Here is a 27,419-nt window from a genome sequence, read left to right as displayed (position 1 = left end):
TGTCGCAATGGGATACGCAACTCCTTTTGTTTTCTTATACTGTATATTGACTTAAAATCCGTTTTAGAAGGCCACGAACTTTGCTGTTTTATTTGTTTTATTTATTAGTCGGGTGACTACTAAATGAGATTATTTTTAGAGTTTCACCCCACGTGCTGTTTCTATTTTGGCATTCGACTTGCAGTCAGGCACGCTCTGCCTCCTCTAACCCCCCCCCCCCCCCCCTTTTGCATCACTCGTTAAAAACGACATCCTTGCGTCACCGTGACGAAAACGCTCCACTCCTCTTGTCTCACCCCCTCCCCTGCCGCAAATCTCTCCATCAGGACCACAAGGAGGAGATGCGCGCAACTTTGCTGCAGCTCCGTCCGCTCAGTTTACACTCGAAAGTGGAGAGAAGCGTCTATTAGTCAAGTGTTTGGAGTTAACGCATCCCCTATGTCGCGAAAGCAGGCGGACCATGACTACAACCTGCGGAGTATGAGCAACCTGATGGGCGAGCGCTGGAGGAAGGGGAGCGACGGAGGAGAGCGGAGTCTCATCAAGGCTCCGTCCAACGCCAGCGTCAGCAGCCTGCAGGTGGCCGCGTCCAACGCCTCCACCGCCGGCGCACCGGCGGCTGTGTCCTCCTCCTCCACCGGGGACCTGGAGCGGGCTGCGCGCAAGCAGTTCATGCAAGATGTCACGCCGGGCTTCGTCTACGTTCTGTCCGCCTTCTCCGCCCTAGGGGGGTTCCTGTTCGGCTACGACACCGGAGTGATCTCCGGGGCCATGCTGCTGTTCAAGAGGCAGATGGAGCTGAGCGCATTGTGGCAGGAGGTGCTCATCTCAAGTACTGTGGCCGCGGCCGCCGTCTCCGCCCTCCTGGGCGCCTTCCTGAACAGGCTATTCGGGCGTCGGGTGTGCATCCTGTTGGCCAGCTTCTTCTTCACCGTCGGTGGTATCGTGCTGAGCACCGCGCCCGGGAAGGAGGTGCTCCTGGCGGGGAGGCTTGTCGTCGGAGTGGGGCTCGGTGAGGAAAGCTGCAGTTTGCAACCCGAACTGCGGTCTGTGTGTCGTCTGAGTGATGACTCGTGATGTGTTCTGCAAGTTACAAAAAAAAAAAAGTTGGCGAATTACATTAACGAGCCACATGTTTATTGCCATGTGCACATGCAAATATGCAAATTTCAGGGGCATCGGAATCACAGCAGTGTAATGTGTGTGAGCAGTGGTGGTCCTAGTTTTGAATAGCATCCATTAGGGAACCCTTTGCCACATTAGCCCCCCCAAATTCTTATAATGTCTCGAGTTGAGCGAGAGGCTCAGGTATAAAGTTACGATTGACATTCTTTTTTCCTATTTTTGAACCCAAATTAAATGTAAAACTATCGATCAACCATATTGGCAAGAGGCTCTTATAAGAGAGATTACAAGAGGCTAATAAACATATTGAGAAGTTATCGATGGTTTGAACTTACGCCCCCCCCACCCCCCCACCCCCGGGCTCCTACCCCCCCCCCCCTTACACACACACAATAAAATAACAAGAAACTACAGTCGCCAGGATGACAGCTGTAGTCAAACCTGAATCGTTTGCTCGTTCCACTGCCTTCGCTTTCTAGGTACATCCACAAGGGGGCGCAAGTTTGCATACAAATGCAAATGAAAAACGTCACGTCAATCGAAAAAAATAATTCTCCCAGCATTTTTTTAATGAATTATTTTTTATTCATTCATTCATTCATTCATCTTCCGAGCCGCTTGATCCTCACGAGGGTCGCGGGGGGTGCTGGAGCCTATCCCAGCTGTTTTCGGGCAGTAGGCGGGGGACGCCCTGAATCGGTTGCCAGCCAATCGCAGGGCACACAGAATTATTTTTTAAATGCAAGAAAAAAATGTCACATAATCAAACAACAGGTTATATAATTCTAAACTAGTTTAACCCTTTCATGCACCCTGTTACCTGATAACATGATAAACTGTCCACTGCAGTAATACAATACAATACAATACAATACATGCTGATTTATATAGCGCTTACACAACAGCGGCAGCTGTAACAAAGCGCTTTACAAAACAGTTAACATAAAGTAAAATAATAAACAACACATAACATGAAACACGGACAGTCGCGCAGTCCTAACCACTTTTCCGTCACACGCTTTGTTGTTTGAAGCAGTTTGAGATGAAAGAGGAGAGAATCAAAGTGCCTTTAACCAGTGGATCAGAGACGTCAAGCTCAAAATGTGCACACGTCGGCTACAAGCTAAGTTTCAAAGTCAACAAGAAGCTGTAGCATCCATTGACGAAAAAAGAGATTGGTTCACTTAACCGCTATCCCAAATGGGTTAACGAGATTTTTTTTCTTCACCTTATCAGCAGTTTCTGTTTTAAAAATCGAATTTTGCTCACATCAAGGTGTGAACCATACAAATCTGTTGATCACGCCTGTAAATGAATCAGGGTTAAAAATACAGCACGGGGAAGTCAAGCGTTTTGCAACTCCTCCTCTCCCAGCCTTAGTATTTGCAATTACCATAGTTGCTAATTACACAGCTTGGGCCTTGTGCCCACCGAGCCGCACACTTCTGGCTGTTAGACAACTCGCTGAACGCTTTTAGTGTTGATTGCCTCCATTTGATGTCAGATATTGCAGCTCACCTCTCCTTCCACTTTCTCCTCTGCCAAATTTCTTCGGCGCCATTTGCTTTTTGATCACAATTCGACACATGTCCCCGAAGTAGGAAATGATGAGCAGATTGCTCACTTTCATTTTTACAGGGGGGGGAAAAAAAACAAGCTACAAATTCTAATGAATCAACTTGCCTTTTGCAAATGAGTAGTTCTGAAATGAGGATGAATACAACACGTTTACACAATCAAGCTGTTTGTTTGTAGATGGCGGTGGGCGGTGTGGGGGGGGGGGGGCAAAAGGAAACCTTATCACCAAGTCCTTCATTTGGTCATTTGGCTTGTTAATTTCACATGTTCCGCCCCTCGCCGTCGAGCTCGTCCCCCATGCAAAACATTCCGGAAACGGCAATTAGCCGCCAAAGATGCTATTAAGGAAACTTTTTTTTTCATCACGTGCTATTATTACGGGCCCAGAACTGTCAATTGCATTCTCACATTTACATTCCAAAACGGATACATTGCATTTTTGGACACAAACTAGCCCCGAAAAGGTCAGGGAAACTGTTAATCCAACCAGGAAATGTCACACTCGTGGTTGTCTGTATTGCTTCTCCTCATCCAGTCTAAGGCCTCTGGTTAGTCATCTCCTGGCCAGTTATCCATTTCAAGCACCAATAATGATACTTTGTAAGAATCAATTCCTATATTTCAATTAAAAGGAGCACAAAAAGTGAGATTGTGGCTTAATAAACTAGCAGAAAGCGACAAAACCGGTTGCCACGGGGACATAAGAAGGAGGTAGGTGAACTCAACTGAATGCACTTAAAGTTTGGCAAATAGTGGCCAAGTCATCAAAAAAGGGCCTTCACGTATTTTAATGCCACTCCCAGTTGAATTGACTGTCAAACTAAACCTAAAACAATGTGCATTGAAAACAACCGCACAGCTTCGCCTTTCTGTTTACTAGCTGAACGCTAAAGTTAACCATGGATGTTGCAGAGCTTTAACCCTGTCATATGCTTGTGCAGGAGTTTTTTGCCTAACTCAAATTATCCTTAAAATGACGATAGTTCAAGCGTGTTTTTTTTCTCCCCCTCTCCCTCCCTTGTGGTTTCTTTCTGACTTCCGGGTTGAGCGAACACTGGCGCATTTGGCTGCCGCTGCTCAACCCATATTGTTTTGTGTTTTTTTGTTATTCTAAAGTGTCCTTGGGTGTCTTGAAAGGCGCCGATAAATACAATGTATTATTATTGTTGTTATTATTAAGCAAAGGAGTAGCATGTAGACAGACAACACCAAAGTACTAACAGGCATATATTCTTTCTCCTCAGGATGACTAATATGAGTGCTGTACTTATGAGCTTAAATGGAGTTCTCGATATATTGTGACTTTGTTTCATTTTATGCAGAAATTGAACATTGTGTCAGTCTTCTTCTTGTAGTGATTATCGATGTCCAGCCTCTGATCCGCACAGTTTCATCCCTGACTCATTGCAACTCAATTTGAGACAAAACAGATATGATTATGACTGGACGTACGATTCTATTTCTCTGCGCCAGATTAAATCACCGCCCGGTGTGTTTTTTTATCCCTCCATTTGACAACTTCCTTCTCCGGGAGAGTTTTCACTCAGCTTTTTCCCCTGCCTTGTCTTGGAATCATAATTAGCTTGCTTCATCCTCGCTGTCACTGATGGAGGGCTGAGTGAAGCATTTGCCTCTGATCAAGTGTGTGCGCCTGGAGCCCTGACAGGGGTGTTTGAGACGACAATGACTTTTGTGCGCGTTAACAACAATGTGAACACCAGCAATGCATGCTTGTGGTGGTGTTTTTCTAGAGGAAGATGAGTAGAACATTTCTCCACTGAACATTTGATACGAACCAAAGCAGAAAACACTTTGAGTAGTGTTGTTCCATCAAGAGACAGCCTCACTCTCTCTTGTTTACCACAGCTGAAAATGTCAAGTGACTTTTGACCTTTCTGCCGGCGGCAGTGGTATTGGCTGAATCCATGTTTTCACCTCTGAAAAGAAGTGAAACGGACACGATCATTCGTCACCGTCTCGCCCGAACGCCTCGCTCGTATCGGCTGGCCGTCGCCCGAGTGAAATCCAAATGGCTCGGTTCGGAAGAAACAAGGGCGACGAGGGAGGCGAAAGTGGCAGAGAAGACAGGAAATTGGTTTAATGAGGAGAATACAGATGGAGGCATTGCTGCATAATGTATCTTGTGCATGCAAACATTGCACCACAAACACAAATGGGTCAGTTTTTGATGTGCAAAACCACCAGCCAGTGCATGAGGTACGTCTGGACTAAATTTTACACCTACCATAAATATTTGGATCATGACACAATACAAATATTTTTGCCTCTAAGTGCACCATAATTGCTTTGCTCCTCCAGGCCTTGACCATTATCAGTTCCTGCTTGGTCTTGAATCATTTTTCAGTCTTCACACAATGATTTTCAGATAAAGCAGCCCAGCCAATTGTTCGATTGGGCATTGACGACTTGGACTATGAAGTCAGACTCAGACCACTTGTCTGAAAAGGGTTTATCGGCCAGCCAACCACGCATCTGTCTTACAATCTACATGTTTTTTGTTTGTTTTTAACGATGCGAGGATTACAACTCTTCTGGCAGGTCCCCCGTGGAGGGAAATAAAACACAACAAGCAGTTAAATCCTCCTCCTTACACAATCCAAATCTTTTTGCCTCTAAACACACCACAATTGATTTGCTCTTCCAGGCCTGGACCGTCATCGGTTCCTGCCTGTTCTTGAATCGTTTTTCAGTCTTCACACAAGGAGTGTTTTCAGATAAAACAGCTCAGCCAATTGTTCGATTGGACACTGGCGACTTGGACTGTTCAGTCTGACTAAGAGCTCTTGTTTGAATCAGGGTTATCGGCTCACAGCTGTCTTAGAATCTTCATGTTTTTTGGGGTTTTTTGACGACTCAAAGATTACAACTCTTCTGGTGAGCCCCTGTGGAGGGAAACAAGTTAAATCCTCCTCCTGCTCTCCCTCTCTCCCTTTCGCCCTGTTATTGGATTTGTCGTCCCCAAAAGCTGCCGCCATGCGGTGCCCGACTGGAGGTGGCCTGCCTCATTTCCTGAGACGGGGTTGCCATAGCAACAGGTAGCCACGAAGGCCATCGGGGCAGAGTGTTGTTGGGAGGAAGAAGGGGAAGGGTTGGGGATGATGATTGTGATGAATTTGATGGCGGGGAGGGTGGTGGGGTGGTGCATAGCAAGCAGGCTATTAATAGAACTGATCAAGAACAAGCTAGAGAACATGGTGGTCTTGTGTCCACACTCTTGTTTGAGTCGTGGCCTTAGGATGGACAAACAGAGTAGGGTTTAGTCTGAGCTCATCTTACTCTGCCTTACAGACCGCTTTAACCTTTACAGAGCAGCATGGCCTTCCGTGCACTATTATATTGAAAGGTTTCTCTGTCACGAAAAGTTCAAAAAGAATGTGTGCGTTTCTTTTTGCTCGGCTGTAAACAAAGTCTCTACACGTTCAGATGTGTGCTTGTTAACCCTCACGAACTATTTCTCCCTTCGGCAGGTATCGCCTCGATGACGGTGCCCGTCTACATCGCCGAGGCGTCGCCGCCGCACCTCCGCGGTCAGCTGGTGACGGTGAACACCCTCTTCATCACCGGCGGGCAGTTTATCGCCAGCTTGGTGGACGGCGCCTTCAGCTATGTGCAGCGTGACGGATGGAGGTCAGAACAGCACAGAACACCTCGTCTCAAACTGGGGTCCCTAACACCTTTCACATATGACAGATGATATGATTCCTTCATTATATCAAATGCCGGAAGATCTCACTCGGGCTCAAACTTAAATGTCAACATATCTACGAGCCAACCATGAACATTTGCAGTGACTTGCCACATCAGCCCTGATGTTTGCCGATTAGAGTCACCCCTGAATAATCAGTTGCCGTGATTCCTGCAGGAGCATGAAAGGTGTAGCTCTCCTTGATGCCTTTGCCTGAGCAGCAGAAGAAAAGCCTTTTTGTGTTGAAATTTAGGCACTCCTGTCAGCGCACCGTGTCTGCTACTTTCATTTTCACGGTCGCCAGCCCCTTTCAATTAGTCTTTGCTCTCCTCATCTCTCCTATTATACTTCACTCTGCAGTAATTTTGGGATTTCCAAGCAGTCTTTTTGTCAGAACATGTTGAACGCTGATGGTGCCTTCAAGTGGACACAGAGATTTCAACAGCAATGTTCTCTCATGATGATCATTCAATGAATTAGCTTTGCGTGCTCGGGCATTGGTAAGCCTGTTCTGTTCTGTAGTTTGGATTTGACATGCAATGTGTCAACATCCATCAGATCAAAACCCAACTGACTTCGTATTTAACCCCTTCATGCACACTGTAACCTGATAACATTTTAAGCTGTCGACTGTAGTAACCATTGTCCCTGAAAGGGTTAAGAGACAGAAAATAGTGTCAGGTCCACTCAAAGTTGTCAAAGTCTATTAGTTCCAGAATGGGCCACGAGTATTATATGGTCGACTAGAGCAGGCTCACATGCCTACGTGGCAGAGGGCAACTGTCCTATTAAAGGGAATAAAGAATAAACATTAGCTTAGCATTGTCCAAGGCACGCAACTCAAAAAGGAGCATGTTGTAGCTACCTATTGATACCTACGATGTTTACCTGCGCAGGTTCTAATCACGTATTACTGCTCACATTTTAGGAGTAGTTTACATTATTCTGTATGTGATGTGCATTAAATCGCAGTAAACGTGAAGGCAATTTCCAGCAGAGAGGTCTAAATTAAGGCTTGACATTTCTTCCCCCAGGGGTTTAATTTTAATAAGCCACCCGTTGCTTGCAAGGAATAGCCGGACCTCAGTTAAAAAGCTTCCTGTCAAAACCATGGAATTACAGGAAAATGGTTATGAACATATTGTTTCCGCCTGCCAGGTACATGCTGGGCCTTTCAGTGCTACCCGCCGTTCTCCAGTTTGTGGGCTTCCTCTTCCTGCCTGAGAGCCCTCGCTGGCTGATCCAGCGCGGACAAACCCAGAAGGCCCGACGCGTTCTCAGCCAGATACGAGGAAATCAGAACATCGACGAGGAGTATGACAGCATCAAGAACAGCATCGAGGAGGAGGAGAAGGACGGTGGAGGAGGTGTGCATGAGAGCGGGGGGTCGCAAGTATAATTCTGTTGTGTTTTTTTCAAATATAGTGGAAGTGTGGTACACACGGGCTTCCTTTAGTGTCACGAGAGAATCACTACCTGAGTACAATTTAGTTGTATTTAACTTTCTTGTACTGCCCCATTGTCATGTGGTGTTCCACAGGGCGCAATTCTGGGGCCTTTGCTGTTCTCACTGTGTCTGCTCTCATTGGGTTTCATCTTAAGGAAACATGTTTTTTCCTTCCGCTGCTATGCAGATGACTGTCAGATCTATGTCCCACTGAGAAAAAAAGACACCTTCTCATGAGGCCACTTTTATCCTGCATGGAGGAAACCAAGACGTGGATGGCACAAAATGTCTTGAATTTCAATAAGAAAAATAAGACAGAAGTGACTGTGTTTTGTCCCAGTGGCCCTTCTACATTCCATCCTGTAGACTTGGGCCAGGCTCCTTATCTTAAGTCAACAGTCTCATATTTGGGTCTTAAACTGGACAGTGATTTTAAATTGGGCTGGCAAATTGGTGCCTTTGTTAAATCCAGCTTCTTTCATCTTAGGCAGCTGGCTAAAGTAAAACCTCTCCTTACTCATGAGCACTTTGAAACTGTAATTCATGCCTTCGTCACATCCCAGCTGGATTACTGCAATGCACTTTGCTTCGGAGTCACCAATCCTCCATGAGGCGTCTCCAGCTGGTCCAGAATGCTGCTGCTCGCCTTTTGACTGGTACTCGCAAGAGGGCGCACATAACTCTACTCTGGCATCCTTTTATTGGCTCCCTATACATTTTAGAGTTCTTTTTAAAATCATATTATTTGTTTTCAAGTCTTTAAATGGCCTCTCTGAGCTCCTCCACCCCTACACTGCTGGCTCAGGTCTACAGACCAGGCACAATTAGAAATACCAAGAACTAAGTGGAGGTTAAGAGGGGCTCAAGCCGTTTCCATTGCTGTTCGCTCTCTTTGGAATGACCTCCCACTGAACATTTGGGAAGCCCCCTCGCTGCCCATCTTTAAAACTCGTCTCAAAACTCATTTGTATTATTTGGCTTTTGACCCAGCATAACTTACCGGTAGTTTTACTGTTTTTGTGCTTTCTACTGTCTTTGTTATTCATTTATTGTTTAGTGTTGTATAAATGATATTTTCTCCATGTACAGCACATTGTATACAGTGGTGGTTGTTTTAAAGTGCTTTATAAATACAGTTGAGTTAAGTTTGAACCCTTTCAGGGACAGTGGTTAATACAGTGAACGGCTTATCATGTTATCAGGTTAGAGGGTGAATGAAAGGGCTAATTTTGGTCATGACTTATAGAGCTAAGTATTTGTTCTGTAGTACTTTGTGTACAAGATTTTGACATGTTCATGATAAAACAGTTCCACTTGAGGTCGGTGTGCCTCCAAGTGAAAATGTTCTACGTTACGTATGCATACAACACATATTCCTGCCAAGTGTTTTCTGCTGTTCCCTCTCACTGACAGCCGACTCTGCCAAGGAAAATTATTCACGTCTCAGGAAAGGCAATAAAGTCGGCTTACAAACACTAAACGTGTACAATATTTTAGTTTCCGTATGAAGGGGGTTGTGAAACACATCCAGAGAAAATAAACAACATAAAAGGCACCACGTTTCACACCCTTTTGTGGTTGTTGCTAGCTACTTGGCTTTTGTGATTATCAGGGCGAGTGGGACTTTGTTGACATCTGATTTTTGGGCTTATTTACGCGCCAGCTAACATCTCCAAAATGTGGGTCTGATGAGTCCCAGAGTGAGGTTACGACAGTGGATTCTAAGTCATTGAGTATATCTCATATGATTGTGTGCCGACTGCCTTGACAATAATGAAGAGTGATCAGTAATCCGGCTGTATTTTTTTACTTGGCATACACAGACACACATGCAGACGCACACGGACATGTATATCGCCCCTGGTGCTGTGACCAGTCACCGAAGAGAGGCAAGGGAATCACTTTCATCCCATATCTTATCAACCTTGACAACTGAGAACACCATGTGTCTGCCAGAAGTGCCATCCAAACATCCTCTTGGGGCCGCGTGGCCTGCAGTGAAGAGGAACCTTCATTACACACACACACACACACACACACACACACACACACACACACACACACACACACACACACACACACACACACACACACACACACACACACACACACACACACACACACACACACACACACACACACACACACACACACACACACAGTGGCAGGCTCATTGTGTACTCAGCTGGTTCTTTTTTTCCCCATTTCGGCATCTCCTGCAGTTTCCATCAGTATTATCAAGTGGAGTCCTACCGTTTAACTGTGTCGGAACGATTCCTGTGTAAATAGGATATTGACGGTTGCCGAGTTGTTTGTTTGTGATACATTTAGCCCTGCCTGTGATTTGCATTATTGTGATGAAAAAAAAGACTGGTAAGGACTTAGCGTCCCTTTGTATTGTTTTTGTTTAGTGTGTGCTTGCGGCTGCCCGCCAAATACCTTGGCGTCATTAAAGCAAAGCAATTACACTGCAAAGTACATTGATTCCAGCGTCGAACTATTTTGGGACTCTAATTTGCTGCTTTAATTTCCTTTTTTTTTAAATAGTTCCCTCAATGTGCTTTAGGGCCCTTTAAAATACTTCTTGACATAACTAAAGTCTACAATGCCCTGAATCTAACCTCGAAACTAATTTGACATTCAAGTAAAATATTGTGTGATCTTAACACTTGCGTACTAGCTCTTAGCGTATTGAAAAACGAACGCTGCTTGTGCCACACCGTTGTTTAAAATATCTTGACTAGGAAGAGAACATTTCACATCACAAAAGCCCGAAATTAACCTTTGACCCCGAGACACTCAGCCTAAAATCCTCCAATGTGATTGGCCACCTACTAAAAGTAAAGTGCATGCGAGCATAAGTTTTCACCATGCCCCACTGATGACATGCCCGTTACCATGGCAACATCCCTTTCCCCTCCATTCCTTTTCTCTCCCGCTCACCTCAAACGATTAAAGTGCATATCACCTTTTGATCCACTTCCTCCAACACACACACACACACACACACACACACACACACACACACACACACACACACACACACACACACGCACACACACACAGGAATGGCAGACCTGCCAATAGTGATTCAGACAGGACATGAATCTTGAATCCAAAGCGGATGTGATGTGTATTTAGGTGACATTTTTTGTTTTGCTTTCCGAAGGATGCAATGAGGGAAGAAAAAAAAAGGTCTGAGTGGCCACTTGATTTTCTTTAACAAAGTGGGTGGATTGTCATTGAGAATGACTGAAAGGTTCGCGGAGGAGGCTGGGGGAGCCTTCTCAGTAGTTATTATATTGTCATTCTTCGTGTGAAACTTGATTGTTCACTGTATTGAACTCATTGATTTCTGAGACAGGGCCTATTTGTTGCAATTGGAACGCCGTGTTGACTCACATGTACTCCCAAGAAAATAGACTGTATAGCTTTAAAAAAAAAGGCATGTCTGGACATTGATCAATGGGAACACTGTGTCCTTTTATTTGTTGTGTAGTTCGGCAATAAAGGTTACATGAATGTGTCAGGAAACCCTTTGACAGAGAAATGTGGGTTTTCGTGGTGGATGGAGAGGTAAAAGTGGAACCAAATGCAAGAGAGCAGACGTAATTAAAAAAAAAAAAATTACTACAAAAACTAGCTTGAAGCTGAAGCTGATTGGCTGACACAAGGAACGGGGCTGATGAGACCAGGAAATGAAAACCGAAAGACAAGATGATACACAAGAAACCAAGACAGAACATGAAAATCAAGTCAATCAAAACACATTTGCGAGTAACAGTGGTTGTCATTTCCTGTAATAAAAGTTTAAACCAAAAATATACTGTATGTTCCCAAAATGCTTCAGTAGAAATTCAACATTACACAAAAAAAATGGCTTACAGATGATTTGGTGTTTGAAAAAAACAATTGCCGCAAGTACATTGGCATTTGTCACCACTTCATACCTTGTACAACAGTACCAATTACTACTTTTCTATTAGCCTTTTATAGGCCCATGTGTATGTGTGCGTGTGTGTCATGTTTTGGCAAAAATAGGCCACACAAATAGGTTTAAAACGATTTATAGATGCCTCAAAATGGCACTTTTGTCGATTAGATTGGGCTATGGCTTGACTTAATGAAGTTCTTCTTTCACTTCAACATACAAATGGCATCAAAGCAATGATTTGAGTAGCTGCATATTTTTCATTTCCTCCTGTAATGCCAAGATACCACAACATGCCGCCAAAGCCCTGTGGCTAATCGTAAAGTCGTAATTGGCATTAAGGAAGTGTGGTTCAAGTGATGCATCCCAACTGGTCTAAGATCTTTGTTTGCCGGGGAGTTTAGCCTGGGTTGTTAGTGGAAGTTACAAGTGAGTCATTTTTTTGTAAGATTCTGTAGACTTTTTATTTGATGTGTAACGTCATTGGAAATTATGTTAAACTGTTTAGAGATCATAGTTTGTGTTACATTGATGGCTTCAACTTGGAATATTGTCAATGGTAAACATTGCTTGCAGGATTTTGAATGTGAGGCATTGAAATGTAGGCGAGGGGATCGATTTGGGTCGAGGAGAGCTCCTGTTGTTGGTCTTGGAGTCTAAACGGATATCAGTCATGTCAGATTTATTTCTGTTAGCAGGTATCGAGAAGTGTGTTTGACAAATGTTTCGTGATTCTGAATGCCCCGCTTCATACACACTACCACATGCTTATACAATAACTGAGTTTTCCCTCTGTCCGCTGCAGCTTCTATTTCTCTCGGTGACGATTAATAATTCACGCTGTTTGAGCATTTTTATGAAACCCCACCGTGGGGGGCCTGAGCCTGTTTAAATCCATACAAGAAGTCACAATGAGATCATGGTTGCCTCTTCACTTCGGGGATAACAAAATAGACGGACGCAAACTGACTTGATTTATTTTAAATAGAACTTGAACGCAAATACAAAGCGCATGAAAAATACGACTCACCATTGCCGCATGTTACGCAGAGTGGGCTTGGTGCATGGGAATTTCCTCTTGAGATAAATCCGTATCTAAAGTAGGACTCTGGATACTGTCTTATCGTCCTGGGTACGACGTTAAACTGCATCCAACTGGTCCTCCAGGTTGGGGGGTTGGGCATGAGGTTAACAACCTCACCCTGTAAAACAAAAACCTGTTACAGAAACGACGAGAGGAAGCCATTCCGGTAAACCACGGCAAAGAAGAGACGGCACATCCTTGGATGTATCTATGACGGGGCCAGGTGAAATCTAGCAGGAAGCCCGACCCCTGATGACTCCGATCTTTGGAACTAAAACCAACACCAGAGTAGGCACCTGGAATGTGCGCACAATGTTCCAGTCTGGTCGCATGGACCAGGTGCTGAAGAATATGAGGGACTATCGCCTGGACATCTTAGGCATTAGTGAAATGAGGTGGACGGAGCAAGGGCGTTGTCATTGTTGATGGAGCAACTTTCTGTACTCTGGGAAGCAAGACCATCATTCCCATGGAGTCGGCATCATTCTCTCCAGCAGTGCAGCAAAAGCATTGATTGGATGGAAGTCGGTGAATGAACGGATTATTACAGCAAGGCTCTACACCAGATATGCCAAAGTAACCATCTTACAAGTCTATGCCCCAACCGAAGCTGCCTCAGAGGATGATAAAGACACCTTGTACAACCAGCTCCAGACCGTGCTTGAGGAGATCCGCAGTCATGACATCAAAATGCTAATTGGAGAGTTAAACGCAAAACTGGATAATGACAGAAGGGGCCTGAATGCCACAGTTGGACCACGTGGGTCTGCGAGCTCCACGAACGACAACGGGGAGAGACTGTTGATGCTAACCAGTAACAATGGCCTCAGCATTGGCAACACCTTTTTTGAGCACAACCGGATCCACAAAGTAACCTGGGTTTCACCTGGTGGCGGGACCCGGAACGAACTGGACTACATCTGCATCAACACAAGGTGGCGATCGTCATTGCTCCACGTTCGCTCCCACAGAGGTGCAGATGTGTGTTAAGACCACTTCCTTGTGGTGAGTAGAATCAAGCTGAAGCTGAAGAAGGTGAAAAAGGTGCAGCCCAAGAGACCTTACGCTGTGGACAAGCTAAAGAATAACAACATCTCAGAAAGCTTCTGTGAGGAGTTGAGTAGGAAGCTCAAGGTATCACAACACCTTGCAAACATTGAGGAGCAGTGGAGTATGTTCTCTTGTGCCATTGCTGAAACTGCAGAAGCAGTTACTACAGGCAGAAAGAGGGGTACCAACAAAGAGAGATGGATAACAGACAACACCTGGAAGTTGATTGATGAAAGGAGAGTGACCAAGATAAAAAGAGAACAAAAGAGGAGGCTCCGGAGCTGGAGGATGGAAGACATTTTGACATTGTCACTGGTGTAAGATAGGGTTGCATTCTGTCACCCCTACTCTTCATCATCATAATTGACGTTGTGATGAGGAAGTCTATCACAAGGGCAAAAGTTGGTATCAAGTAGGGAGGCAGCAGACTAGTTGACCTGGAATTTGCAGATGATTTGGCCCTGTTAAGTCACACCCAGCCCGTACACCAGGAGTTGACCAACAATCTGTATGAGCACGGAGTTAAGGTCGGTTTACGAGTTAGGCAGGAAAGGACCAAGGCCATGGCCATCGGACAACACCAACACCTTCAACCACTCACTCTACACCAACATGACAGAGTACATTGACAGCTTCACATCTCTTGGGAGTAACATCTCAAGTACAGGTGGTGTGGAGAAAGACGTCAACAGTAGACTTGGTAAAGCTGCGGGAGTGTTCCAACGCCTGGTCATCCATCTGGTCATCGAAAGCCATCACTATGACCACCAAGAAGACGTGGAGACAGACTGCCAAAGAAGACCTCAGTGAGATGGGTGTCTGGCATGGACCAAGAAGACCCGCCAGTGACCGGAACAAATGGAGGAGACTCGTCACCCAATGTTCCAAATAGGAGCGGGTGGAACTAACTGACTAACTAACTGTCTTATTAAATGTAGCCTTCTTTTTCTTGGAAGTCGTAGGCTCCTCTTCTGTCTCCTGGCTGGGCTTTTTCCCCTTCCCTAAGGAACTTTCCAAAGACGTTTGGGTTTTTTTTAACTCATTTTGCTAGCTCTCGGGTTTAATTATCGTGGTAACCTATCACATGACCAAAAAAGCGCCACGTCAAGAGTGACATATTGTAGACAGATTTAACAGAGAATCCGGTAGTTTTTCAAAATAAATAACATTTCAGATTCCAAAATGAATAAAACGGAAGTAATGCAAGTTATTTAGTCTTTCTGTGCGGTCCGGTACCAAATATTGCTCTGCATCCCGGGAGTTGGGGACCATTGGGGTAGAGGATGAGAAAACAAGGGGTCTCAACTGGGAAATTAGAGGAGACAGCATAACTCGGAACTCGGAACTGAGGAAGAGGACGAGGACGGAATCATCTCCATCTTCACTCGACTAATTGGCCTATATGTGCAGGCACGCTGATCCAAATTTGAATGCTCCGGATGAATCTTTTGTGCAGCGCTACCCAGCATAAATTGCCTATTCATTGTCGTTGAAAAACAGCATTGATCTTTTATATACATATTAGCAAGCACTTCTGGGTGCTCAGCGTTCATTATTGTATTGTCGTACAAAATCGATGCGCTCACGACTCGTTGAGTAGCGTGTGATTGTTTTAGCAGAGTTGAAAAAAAAGGCCAATTGCATGAAAAGTAGCTCCAAGATTCACCCCCGCCCCTGCGCAAATCGCCAATAATCTGTGTGCATTCAATTCTAGCAGGTGCACGTCTGTGTTCACACCTGCCTGCAAGCAGTGACGCAGGATCTCCTCCTCAAGCCCTCTGGAGACAAGCAAAGAGAAAAGTGCAAAATCATCAGTTAAGATCGCTACTCCCTGTGTCCTTACCGGCTTCGTCTAGTATTTCTGTAAGAATAAATATCAAGGAGAGGGACATGACAGTGTGACTTCTCTTCATCCTCCAGAGAGGCAAAGACAATGGAAGGCATGACTAAGGCATCGATCCAGATCTCATTCAAGCCACCACGAAGGTCATCCTGGGGCTTTCAAATTTAAAAAAAATGAAAATTAAGATCCTTCCACTAGCCAGCAACGCTCTTTGAAAAGGTGATGTTGCCCAATCATGTTGCTTTTAACCCTTTCAGGGACAGCGGTTACACCAGTGGACAGCTTCCCATGTTATGAGGTGCCAGGGGGCATGAAAGAGTTAAAATAGGTCCTCGGACAGGCTGGCTCGCGATTTCACATCAGGCTTTAGAGATTTTTTTAGCCAGGGTCTGGTGATCTTTCTCGCAGTCTTATTTACAAATACCGTTGATGCAACAAGACCGTAAAAAAAAAAAACAAAAAACTTGCTTTTCATCAAAACATATTTTCAGGAGTGACTCACTAATTACGGAACTGGAAAAATAATTCAGCATTTTGTTACGTTTCAAGTTTTAAGGTTCTCAATATACTCCCGCAAGAATTTGCAACGCGAGTCAGGCGCTCAATCATGTTTTAAATTTCTCTGTTGTACAGCAAAACGTTGTCGCGCAACAAAGATTGCAGATGCTGGAAACTATATTTTACTACAAAAACCCCAATTAACTAGTTAGTTAATTAGTTAGGGACAAAGGTCTATTACATTCTTCTTTAGGTGAGTCACTTTCATTCTATTTGATACTGTATAATGCAGAATTGAGACTGCCATAAGCGACCCAAAATTCATGAATAAAACTGACAGTCACAAATTACTTCATGTGCTTTGTTGGTCAATCGTGAAAAATTGGTCAAAGGTGTAAGTGGGTTGAGTTTAGGGTTAGGCTCATGGATTTTGTTTTCTGCTGTACTTGACAATTCACCATTAAGTTAAGGGTTAGGCTGAATGGTCATTCTATGTGTGGCGTGCCTCAGGAGTCATGCACAGGTACTCCACAAATATTATTTCTGCAACCGCTCAAAAATGACTACCCTTTTCCTCGTTACGTTATTCATCGGGGACATGATCACTTTTTCCAGCCTGAACATCTCAGTCAGTAAGCCAGCCTAGAAAGTCAAGACTTGACTCTTCCCTCCTCTGTTCTCAAAGCAGCTCATGAATAATTGAACAAGCCAGATCTGTCATGATTCCTCCCTATTGGGCTGTCGTGGTGACATTCATGGATGGAGGAATATTGAGCCAGCTCGCTTTACACGCCTTCTAATGAGAAGATTTATGGATGCCATGAATGTGAAATTGTAATTGCGGACTGGAATAATGAATTTTTACCCACACCTATGATTTTTTTAAAAGTAGTATTGCATAGTGGATGGTTACTGTATATGGCAAGCCTCATACAGTACCCCGACTATTTACAATTGCGCACATTTTTTTAACCAATTAAATAGCAGGAATTACTTCCTAGTTTCTATTCATCTTGAGTCTTGAGCCCTCCGCTCCTGAATATGGCCAAGTATGAGGGGAGGTGATCCTGCTCTGAGACAATCATTGGAGGAGATTGGGAGGAATAATTGAAGAGAGAGACAGGTTGTCTGCTAAGGCTTCCTCCTTTGATTTCTGGCAGATGCTCAAGGTCCTCCTGTGCCGTGATTGCACATCGGTATGTGTCAGCTACCAACGTACCACACTCAAACATTCTAAATATGAAAATCAGCCATCCCTCATGCTCTTGGGAACCTGCCTTCTTTCAGCTTTAGGCTACATTAGCATGCGGCAAATGGAAGCATCCGACAAGACTAATTATTCTCAACAGGTTCTTTAATTGGTTTGGGTGAGGGGTGTTTCCTGAAAGCTGGAAGGCAATGACCAAGGATAATTGGAGGAGGGCGGGGAGGTTTGGGGGGGGTCCTTGTGGTGAATGTACAGTTTTAGATTAATTTCACTTTGGTCATGTGTTCTCTCTGCAGGCCATGAGAAAGCCAAAAGTAATTTATTTTCTATGCGTGTGATAATTTTTTAACTATGACTAGGGGGGGCTTAAATCCAAATTATATTTTGCCATTATTTGATTTTTAAATACACAGTGGTACCTCTACTTACGAACATCTTTTCATATGAAATTTTTAAGTTACGAAACATGGCCTTGTTACGAACTAAATTTCAAGATACGAAAGGCAAAAATACTGTATAGGCTGCAAGTCGCCGCGCCAAGTTTCCTGAACGCAACATACTTATAGCTGCTTTGCCATTGGCATTAGCATTTTCCTGGCATCCCATTGGCTAAGAGGGACATCTACTGTATGTGCCTGAGTGTGTAGATAGATAAATTGATAGATCTGTGTCTATGCCACGTTCTCGTCAATCGTCCCTTGGGCCATGAGGCATTCTTTTACGTAAATGTGAATCACCCAGAAAAAGTGTTCACCAGTCCGGCGATTGCTCACGATGCTGATGTTTGTCTTGGACATTTTGGAAGGATTGTTAAAAGCAGACAAAAGCAAACATCTTGGATCAGTTATTTACAAAACACCAGACAATTAAAAGTAAAATGACCATTTTTATTCTTTACTCGATTCATTGTTTTGTTTTTTGGTTTTTTACATTTTGCACAACTCTCGTTTATTGTGCAATAATCTAATCTGTAACGTGTATTTGTTACATATTTTGATGCTATAGAAAACATTTATGTCTGAATTTGGGGTTGGTTTGGAACGGGTTAGGGCATTTACATGGAAAACGTGTCTCTACTTTTATTTAGGTTAAAATTTTGTAGTTTCAGAAATTGCTTCCAGCACCAATTACTTTCGTAAGTAGACACTGTATATGTTCGATATTCTTTGGAGGTTGATTTGCTGGAATATGCTCGCTGTCAACATGCTATTAGCATAAATCCTACTGTATGTGGCTCTATTTCCTGCATCTGATAATTCGATGCTAACAAATCACTCCTGTATCGCAGATCAATCCTATCTAAATTTGGGGGGGGGTCGTAATTTATTAATTTTCTCCAAATATCTTGTAGATTCACTTTATCGTGCTTGGTAAACATGCTGTTAGCATAAATTCAATGTAGCCACGTTCCCTGCGTTTGCTGATTTCTATGCTTCAAAATTCACTCCTGTCACTCTCAGTTCTGTTATTCAAGTGAGAAAGTCGAGTCAGGTTATGGGCAGTTACTAATTGTGATAGAAACAGTGGCAAGCAATGTAAAGCTAGCTTGGCCATTTAACTGTAATGTGCTCAGTGTCAACATGCTATTAGCATAAATGCTACTGTATGTAACTATCTTTCCTGTATTTGATAATTCGATGCTAAAAACTCACTCCCGTATCTCAGGTCAATCCTGTCATCTAAATTTTGGGTGGACATAATTTATTTTCTGTCAATATCTTGCACATTCACTTCAACGTGCTTGGTGTCAACATGCTGTTAGCATAAATTCAATGTCGCCACGTTTCCTGTGTTTGCTGATTTCTATGCTTCAAACTCACTCCTGTCACTCTCAGTCCTGTTATTCAAATGAGAAAGTCGAGTCAAGTTATTGGCAGTTACGAAGTTATGATAGAAACTGCGGTAAGCAAAATCAAGCTAGCTTGGCCGTTTCCACAGCCCCCGTCATGTGCACTTTTGTGGAAATTACAAGCCGACCTGTCTCGTAATTTGAGGTATCGGAGGGGAGATGCATAAAAGCATTATTGTAAAAAATGCAAGTTTGAGAGCGTTTCGACATCAGGCAATTATTTCACCGCTGTGAGACTAAATCACGACGCATGTGGCTTTGCTGGGTCACGCCCCCGCCTTCCACCACCGCCATCCAGTCGCTTTCAATATCTCATCAGATTGAATTACAGCAGGGTGGTGCTCCAGTGAGGAAATGAAGCCACATGTGTGTCTCTCTCTTTGTGCATCAACTTCAGTCTATGCGCGTTTCTAATGTCTCTCTCATGCTCGTTTACATCATTGTTAGGGGTTAAAAAAAAGTAGCATGGGTGTTTGATCAATAAAGGGTGTAGATGAAGCTCTCCTTCATGAGATGGCCCTGTCCGGATAGTTGAACCCAGGCGCATAAATCTTGATTTCCCCCGCGGCTAATCCGATAACGGTCGGGCTTCGCTGGAAATCAAGCGATCATACTCCACCAGGTTACCGCCAAAGGAAATGGTCCGGCCCCTGTGAAAGCATCGCTTCCTCTTTTTCAGCCGTCTGCCGGGCAGAGCACTTCTTCAAATTGTGGTGCGGCCTTAATAAAAAAAATTAAGAAATTTTCACACACCCAAAAAAAAATACAATAACAGGCTCATGGGAAATATTTACACCATTTTCTGGTTATATTTCTACGACCATTGGGCAATCATACTGATTTATGAATTTAATGTGCCAGTCTATGTTAGGAAAAAAAAATTCAAGGCATTTATTAGATTTGTGGTGAAATTACCAGCTGGAGCAAACATCAATTATAGAGAAACTTTAAAAACATCACAGCAGTGACGGTAAGGAATTTTGTCGTTTGCACCTGGGAAAATTTGTTTGAAATGAATGATAGTCTTTATTTTATTTGGTTTGGTTTATTAAAAAAAAACAATCCAAGCAGTTTAGAAATGATAAAGATTATGAACACACTAACTGAACAAATTAATTTGACGTATGCCCTAAAATAAGCTTTTCCATAGGGGAAGTAAAGGTAAACAAGTAATGTGTTGGCAAAAGTATAACTAAGCCAAACTAAATGGCAGCCACCAAGGTGCCTCTCATAAATACAGCTCTGATGTTCTAGTGGGCTTTTTCTGGCATCCCCCCCCCCCCCCCCCTCAGATAAGGTTTTGTGCTAATGCTAACTGGTATTTGGAACTGTTCATAATTCACTTCCCCTTTATTCAGGGCTCAGTTGCAGCAAGATTGGTTATGTTGAGTTGAGAGGACAGTTCAACACGGTGGGAGGAACCAAACTGATAATTCGTGGACGAACTGAATGGCGATTAGAACCCACAAACGAAATACATAATTAAAAATATTTATCTATGAACAAAGGTGCACCGACAAAGTAGAAACAAAAATCGCTGGTCACAAAGAGCCAGAAAAAAAACAAAAAAAGCGCTTGTGAAGGCAAGATAATAGTCAATCCGAGAATATAAACGAAATGACAAGAGTCCAATTTCAGCGAAACAAAATAAGCGTGAGCTCAAAAGACAGAATGATATCAATACTTATAAGCGAGAAACTCGAGCGCAAAAACGAGAATGACGAGATTGAGAGGTCTCCAAAAGAACACTTGAGCACGAACAGCAAACAAGGCTTGAATACAAGGATGACTGGAAGAACACATTGGCAGCAGGTGTGCACGCTGGAGGAAAAGCCTCCCTCTGGAGGCACACAAGAACAGGATCATGACAAAAATCACTATGCGCGTACACTTTTAAGTGTGAGTTAACAGATGCTAAATCAATTTGCACGCGTGAAAGCGAGCGTTTTATACGAGGCCATAGGTTTCATCCGAGAAAAGTGCTTCTCATTTCTCCCGCCGTCTGAATGCCTATTAAGCTGCTTTCAGCATTTCTCAACCAAAAGCAATCAAAGACGATGATTCCCAAAGACACAGATAAGTGTGTAAATGTCATTGAGTGAGTCCGGGGCTTTTCCTTTCCAAAGGAGTCTGCTCCCAAGAGGCTCCTCCTACACGCAGCTGCTCTCTTTTTGACACCATTGCCGTGCAGATATATGGCTTCACATGCGCAGCCCTCCTGAGTCCGTATTGGGTTCGTGCAACTTTATTCTCCACGCCTCGCCTTCGTCTATCCGCCATGCTTGCCCAATCGCTTTCCCGTCCTATTAAGACTCGGGGGGAGGGGGGGGGGGGGGGGGGGACTGCTTGTCGGCATGCTGGCTGGAGAACAAGCTGAGAGGCGGCAAGGCCAATGCAAGCTTTGGATAAAAGTGCAGCCGGACAAAAAAAAAAAAAAGACGAAAAGCGGCTCGGGTGGAGAGCAATCAGCGCCGCGGATAGCTCAGTGAGGCAAACATACGATCGTTTGTGTATTATCATCTTTGAACAGTGCTCACCAATTATTCACTGGGCTCAATGTACTGGGAATTGCTTTAATTGGAATTTTTGGTTTATTTCTTGCCGTGCAGCTTTAGAATTACAGACCATATCTATATACAGTATCTGAATATCATATTGCTGGAGCCTGTTCCAGCTGACTTAGGTGAAAGGCGATTCGCCCCCTTGAACTGGTGGCCGGTTAGTCACAGGGCACATACAGCGACGAATAACCATACACACCCACGTTCATTGAGAACCGATCCTACGCTGCCCCACACGCATTTTAGGCGAGTGTACCATGACAGCATCAGTGACAAATATCAAATAATATTCTACTGTACTTTTTTTTTTTTTTTTCAAACGTAAATTTGGCAAGCAGTACAGAGACAAGGCAAGGAGACTGTTGACATTTGTCAACAAGTCCTTTCGCCAATCAGGACACAAAACACAAAGCACTATAAAAAAATAAAAATAAAAAAGCCCTGTCCTTTCAAAAAAATCTGGTATCGAGCGCTGCACCTCTACACTGTGAAGCGGATGTCCTAACCATTAATCCACCGTGCGGAGATGTATCTATATCTATTTTTTTTTTTGGGGAAGGGGGTGCATCTCTCCAATAAAAGATGATTTAATACATGGGGAGTGTTTATGATTCAAGGACGGTTGATTTTATAGTCGAACAATTTGGTTCGATTCGATGCACTCGCATCATTTTGCATTGCAAATTGTTTTTCATTACACCCGTATTCACTCGTGTAAACCATCTACCATGGTAATTTAAGTATTTGAAAAAAAAATGGACAATAAGTCCCACTTTGTTTCCTTTTCGCTGAATTGAATTTGTGTTGTTTTGACGTCTCCAGATGGCCCGGTGATCTGGCGCATTCTGACTTACCCCCCAACGCGGCGAGCACTTCTGGTGGGCTGCGGCCTCCAGATGTTCCAACAGCTCTCCGGAATCAACACAGTCATGTGAGTTTCAAACAGTGTCTCCTTTCCCGTTTTGTTCTTGTTATCTTTCCGTCTGTGCCTGTCTCGCCGCCCCTTCGAGATGAACTATATTACCAAGCTTTGTAAACAATCTGGGGATATGTGCTGTTGCCTGGCAACCGCCAGAGGAAAGGCAATAGGTTAAGCGTGTGCATGCTCATCCCATATTATTATAAATAAATAAAAAAGACATTTCGACACGTGTAGTTCATACTGTGGAATGTTGTCGACACAAGTGCGTGTGTGTGTGTGTGTGTGTGTGTGTGTGTGTGTGTGTGTGTGTGTGTGTGTGTGTGTGTGGCTAAAATGAGAACTGGCGAAAATGAATCTGACAGACAGGCTAGCCGAGGAAAATTTAGGCTGCTGTTAACTCACTCACTCACTCCCAAAGACGTTTTTAAACGTCTTTTAAGACTTGGTCCAGAATTGGCTGGTACTGAATGAGTTAAGAGAAGTGAAACATTGAAAGTCTGTCAATTGTCTGCGCGCCTCTTTGAAGATACATTTATCTTCATCTTGACTCTCATTGTGACCAGCAGAACTCCGGGCTTAGGCTCCACCTCTTTTCGCAGCAGGCGTTCTAAAGTGTCACCGCTGTCTGCATCAAAAGAAATAAACTGAATATATCTGATGTTAATGTAAAATAACGTTCAATCATTTGTTTGAATGATAGACTTATAAGTCGTTCTCATTTTAGTTGTATTTATATTTTTGGGAGCATGACCGATGAGTCAGATGATATGAACTCTTAAAAACAGCAACAACAAAAAAAAACTTAACAACCCCCCCCCCCCAAAAAACACATCACAATGGAGGACAGAGATTATGACATTCAAACGTCCCTTCCCCAAAACTGACAAAAAATCTGAAGGGGGAAAATTAAAAAATAAAAAAAGGGCAGATTTTTACTGATTTTATTCTCTGTTGTAAAGGTAAACAAAATAGTCAAGCACATAGTATTGTTAAGCCGTCAAATGTTCTGCTCATTTTTCAATGTGTACGTAAAATAATTGAGATTAATGATTCACAAATTCATTCTCATATTTAATCATATTTTTCATCATAAATGTAAAGCCAGTTTTTAAATAAGCATGTTTCGCCGATCCCTGTAGGCTACTAAAGTAATGTACAAACCCCTATAAAAAAAAGCATGTGACTAAATATATCCTGTATGATAGATCGTTTTATCACAGCTAAGCGATCACACACGATAACTCATTCCTTCTGTTGAATTTTATTAGTAATGTACCATTTAATTATTCACCAATTTCTGTCCAGCCATATATGAGCACATATGGACGACCATGAATCAGTTGCTGTGAAGGGCGTCTTGTGTTTGTGAACATTCTGGACTCGGAGTAGTCACGCGTGTGATTATAAAAGACAAAAAAAAAAAGACATTCTGAAAGAACACCTCTGGGTTTCATTATCGGGTCTCAGCTTTGGCGCACTCTGTTCAGGGCTTGTATTTTTTCCCTTTAATTGGCTGGGTCAGGTGCACCAAATTCAAGGGGAGGTGTCAGGAGAGGTCGTGTGAACTCAGTGGTCGGTTATTATCAAGCTTCCCGACTGAGGTCTTCACTTTCTTCCCTGCAGACGGATATACCCTTACTCTGCCACGTATCACCGCCATGGGGTGCATTTCAAATATTTTGACACTGTCGCGCTGCAAGATAATTTATTGAGTGCAGAGGCTCGAGGGGAAAAAAAAAATCGATTAAGTGCCATCATGTGAATTTTGTGGAAAATTCACAGAAGAGATTTTTAGGGGGATGGACATTTTTTTTTCATTTGATATGGAATTCTGTGAGTGAAAAAACAATTTTGTTCCCCCGCTGTCATCGTTCACAACACCAAAAAGTTTTTGATGAATTTGCTCAATTTTATTTCGTCAAGTGGAAATAAAATAAGCTTGTATTGGCTCCTTAAAAATGTATCCTGATCCAGATGATTTTATTTCGTGTAACCATTTGCCAAAATAAAATTGACAAAATTTGACACAAAGAAAACTTTCAAACCCAGAAGAGATTTTGGAGGGAAAGGTGAGAAAGGGCTTTTTTTTTTAAATCTGACAACATGTGGAAGAATTGTGTTCCGCTGCTGTCATCTTTCACACCAATGCTAAGTCGCTTCCAACACACCACCAAAAGGTTTTTGTTGAATTTGCTCAATTTTATTTTGTCAAGTGGAAATAAAATAATTTTGTATTGGCTCCTTAGAAATATATCTAGATTTAGATGATTTTATTTCATAGTCCCATTTGTTTAAATAAAATTGACAAAATTTAATCCCCCCCAAAACCTTACAAACCCAGATGAGATTTTTTTAGGGGGTTGGGGGGGATAGAAGGCTTTTTGTTATCTGATAAGATGTGGAATACTCATGTTCCCCTGCTGTCATCTTTCATGCCTGTGCTAAGTCGCTTCCAACATGCCACCAAATAGTTTTTGTAGAATGTGCTCAATTTTATTTTTGTCAAGTGGAAATAAAATCACTGTGTATAGGCACATTAAAAATGTATCTTGATCCAGATGGTTTTATTTCATGTAACCATTTGTTGAAATAAAATTTACTAAATTAAACAAAAACAAGAAAAAAATTTAATTACCTTTTTTTCACTGTATGTGGCAGAACATCTGATCGTTTTTGTTGTGCTTTGAACTCACATTTTTTTTTCGATTTTGAGAGAGGTTATTTCACCACATTCTTTTTAATGTTCGTTTGCAAGAAGCCTAATCACGCCAAAACTCCTCCTCTTCATTCCGAAGCCAAATATAGACAGTTTTAATGAGGAATGTTCTTATCATCGCTCTAATCACACACACACTCCACGCTCTCATTTGTTTAATACACAGCGGGCAGATGTCCTTCATGAAGCAGCACGTTTCAGATTCAGATGTGCTCAAACGTGCAGAACACAAATGCAAATATTTGGTGATGAAAATGAATAAGCCTGGATGTACAGCACCCAGAACTTTTTTTTTTCAATCAGAAATATATTTATGTTGAAAGGGAAGAAATTTCATCTGTGCTGTATGTTACACATACAGTACATTTGACAATAAAGTTTATCCAATCCAATCAACCAAAAATCGAAGCCACACTTTACCCATATGAAAAATACTTTTGTTAGGATGTTGGTTTATTTTAAATACATTTTTTGAAAAAATATATGTTTTTCTCTCACCAGGACTCAGTTTTGATAGATCCTCAAAGACTCAGGTGCGAAAAAAGGCTTGGTTTAGTATTTATTACCTTTTTTGGGCCATCTGGAATGGATTAATGGCTTTCCAAAGCATTTCAAAGGGGAAAATTGATTTGCTATACAAGTACCGGTAAATTCAGTTTTGAGCTTTGTAACAGAACAAATTAAACTCACATTTGAGACCACTGCAATATTTCATTGCTTTAGCTAAGATTCTTCCTAAATGTTTTTTGTTCACAAAATCCCCTACCCGGGCAAACAAAAAGCCTTTGGATGGTTTTGACTCAATTTAATGACGTTTCCCAGCCTTGTTAGTTACACAGTACCACAAGCAACCTTTTTGAACCATTTATCAGAATTTGGACCAAAAATAAAACAAGCACAGCGAATTGGTCCCTGTCAACCGCCGAGGGAAATATCAGTCCTGCACTTGCCATATAGTTTGTAAATGAAATCACTTGCAGTTATATGGAGTTTTAATAGCAATTTTCATGTTGCCGGCTCCCGATCAGGGCCAGGAAATTGCATTCTTAGGATCCTCACGTACAGTTCTCTACTCAGAGGTTAGATATGTATTTACACATTGAATATATATGCGGTTGCATGCTGATATTTCACAGCATTGTGCATACATCTGGGGAAAGAAAATGGGTCACTTTGCGAGATAAGATTCAACATGCCCTCGTTAAGCACAACGTTGAGAAAAAAAACCCCAAAAAGTTCTCACTCACCAGTATGTCGCTCTCATCTGTCTCCTTCTTGCCTCCAGGGGCCTGTTTTGGTTTATTTGGCATTAACGTGCAGGAGTATATATCCGTGCTTCCAGACTTTGTTTTTCCCAATTTTTCCTCCTGCTCTGCTTCTCTGTGTGGCTGGCAGGTACTACAGCGCCACCATCCTGCAGATGTCGGGCGTGCGGGATGATCGGCTGGCCATCTGGCTGGCGGGACTCACCACCCTCACCAACTTCCTGTTCACTCTGCTGGGAGTGTGGCTGGTGGAGAGAGTGGGCCGGCGGAGGCTCACCCTGGGCAGCATCGCGGGTAAGACGGAAACAAAATGGCCCCATTTTAGTCTGTGTTTTCACATAAAAACACTGAAAGTAGTCAGTGTACAACTTGTTGTCTCAAAACAACTCAACACACAACCATTCAACCAGCGGCAACAAAAGTGAGTGCACCCCCGAGTGAAACGTACACCTTTCATTTCCCCCCTCTACCCCCACCCCCAGGCACGTTTCTCGGCTTGTGTATGCTGGCAGTGGGCTTCCTGCTGTCGGCTCAGCACAGTCCTGCTGTCACCTTCCACCCGTTAGACCCTTCCATGGCCAACACTACTTGCCTCAAGTATCGGTGAGTGTACGCACAAAAAGGGACTACTGAGCCA

At 43.1% G+C, this 27,419-nt stretch overlaps 1 protein-coding gene and 2 long non-coding RNA genes across 3 annotated transcripts in view; all 3 read left to right on the top strand.

The window, feature by feature from the left end:
* Positions 1-328: 328 nt before the first annotated feature.
* The window catches only part of LOC127593737 (proton myo-inositol cotransporter-like), a 39,797-nt gene continuing 12,706 nt past the window's right edge, over positions 329-27,419 (top strand). The window contains exons 1-6 of the mRNA XM_052055360.1: positions 329-1,012; positions 6,192-6,351; positions 7,568-7,776; positions 22,702-22,810; positions 26,913-27,076; positions 27,265-27,385. Coding sequence (XP_051911320.1) covers positions 439-1,012; positions 6,192-6,351; positions 7,568-7,776; positions 22,702-22,810; positions 26,913-27,076; positions 27,265-27,385 — 1,337 coding nt within the window. The 5' untranslated portion in view covers positions 329-438. The remainder of the gene's footprint in view (positions 1,013-6,191; positions 6,352-7,567; positions 7,777-22,701; positions 22,811-26,912; positions 27,077-27,264; positions 27,386-27,419) is intronic.
* On the top strand, positions 18,511-22,337 carry LOC127593771 (uncharacterized). Its single transcript, XR_007960498.1, has 2 exons — positions 18,511-20,479; positions 20,946-22,337. It is a non-coding gene; the product is annotated as an uncharacterized LOC127593771 (long non-coding RNA).
* On the top strand, positions 22,817-25,811 carry LOC127593770 (uncharacterized). Its single transcript, XR_007960497.1, has 2 exons — positions 22,817-24,402; positions 25,178-25,811. It is a non-coding gene; the product is annotated as an uncharacterized LOC127593770 (long non-coding RNA).

The sequence above is a fragment of the Hippocampus zosterae genome, chromosome 21, assembly GCF_025434085.1.
Source record: "Hippocampus zosterae strain Florida chromosome 21, ASM2543408v3, whole genome shotgun sequence".
Lineage (NCBI taxonomy): Eukaryota > Metazoa > Chordata > Actinopteri > Syngnathiformes > Syngnathidae > Hippocampus > Hippocampus zosterae.
Note: the sequence above shows the minus strand (reverse complement) of the source record. Positions and strands in the feature narration are given on the sequence as shown.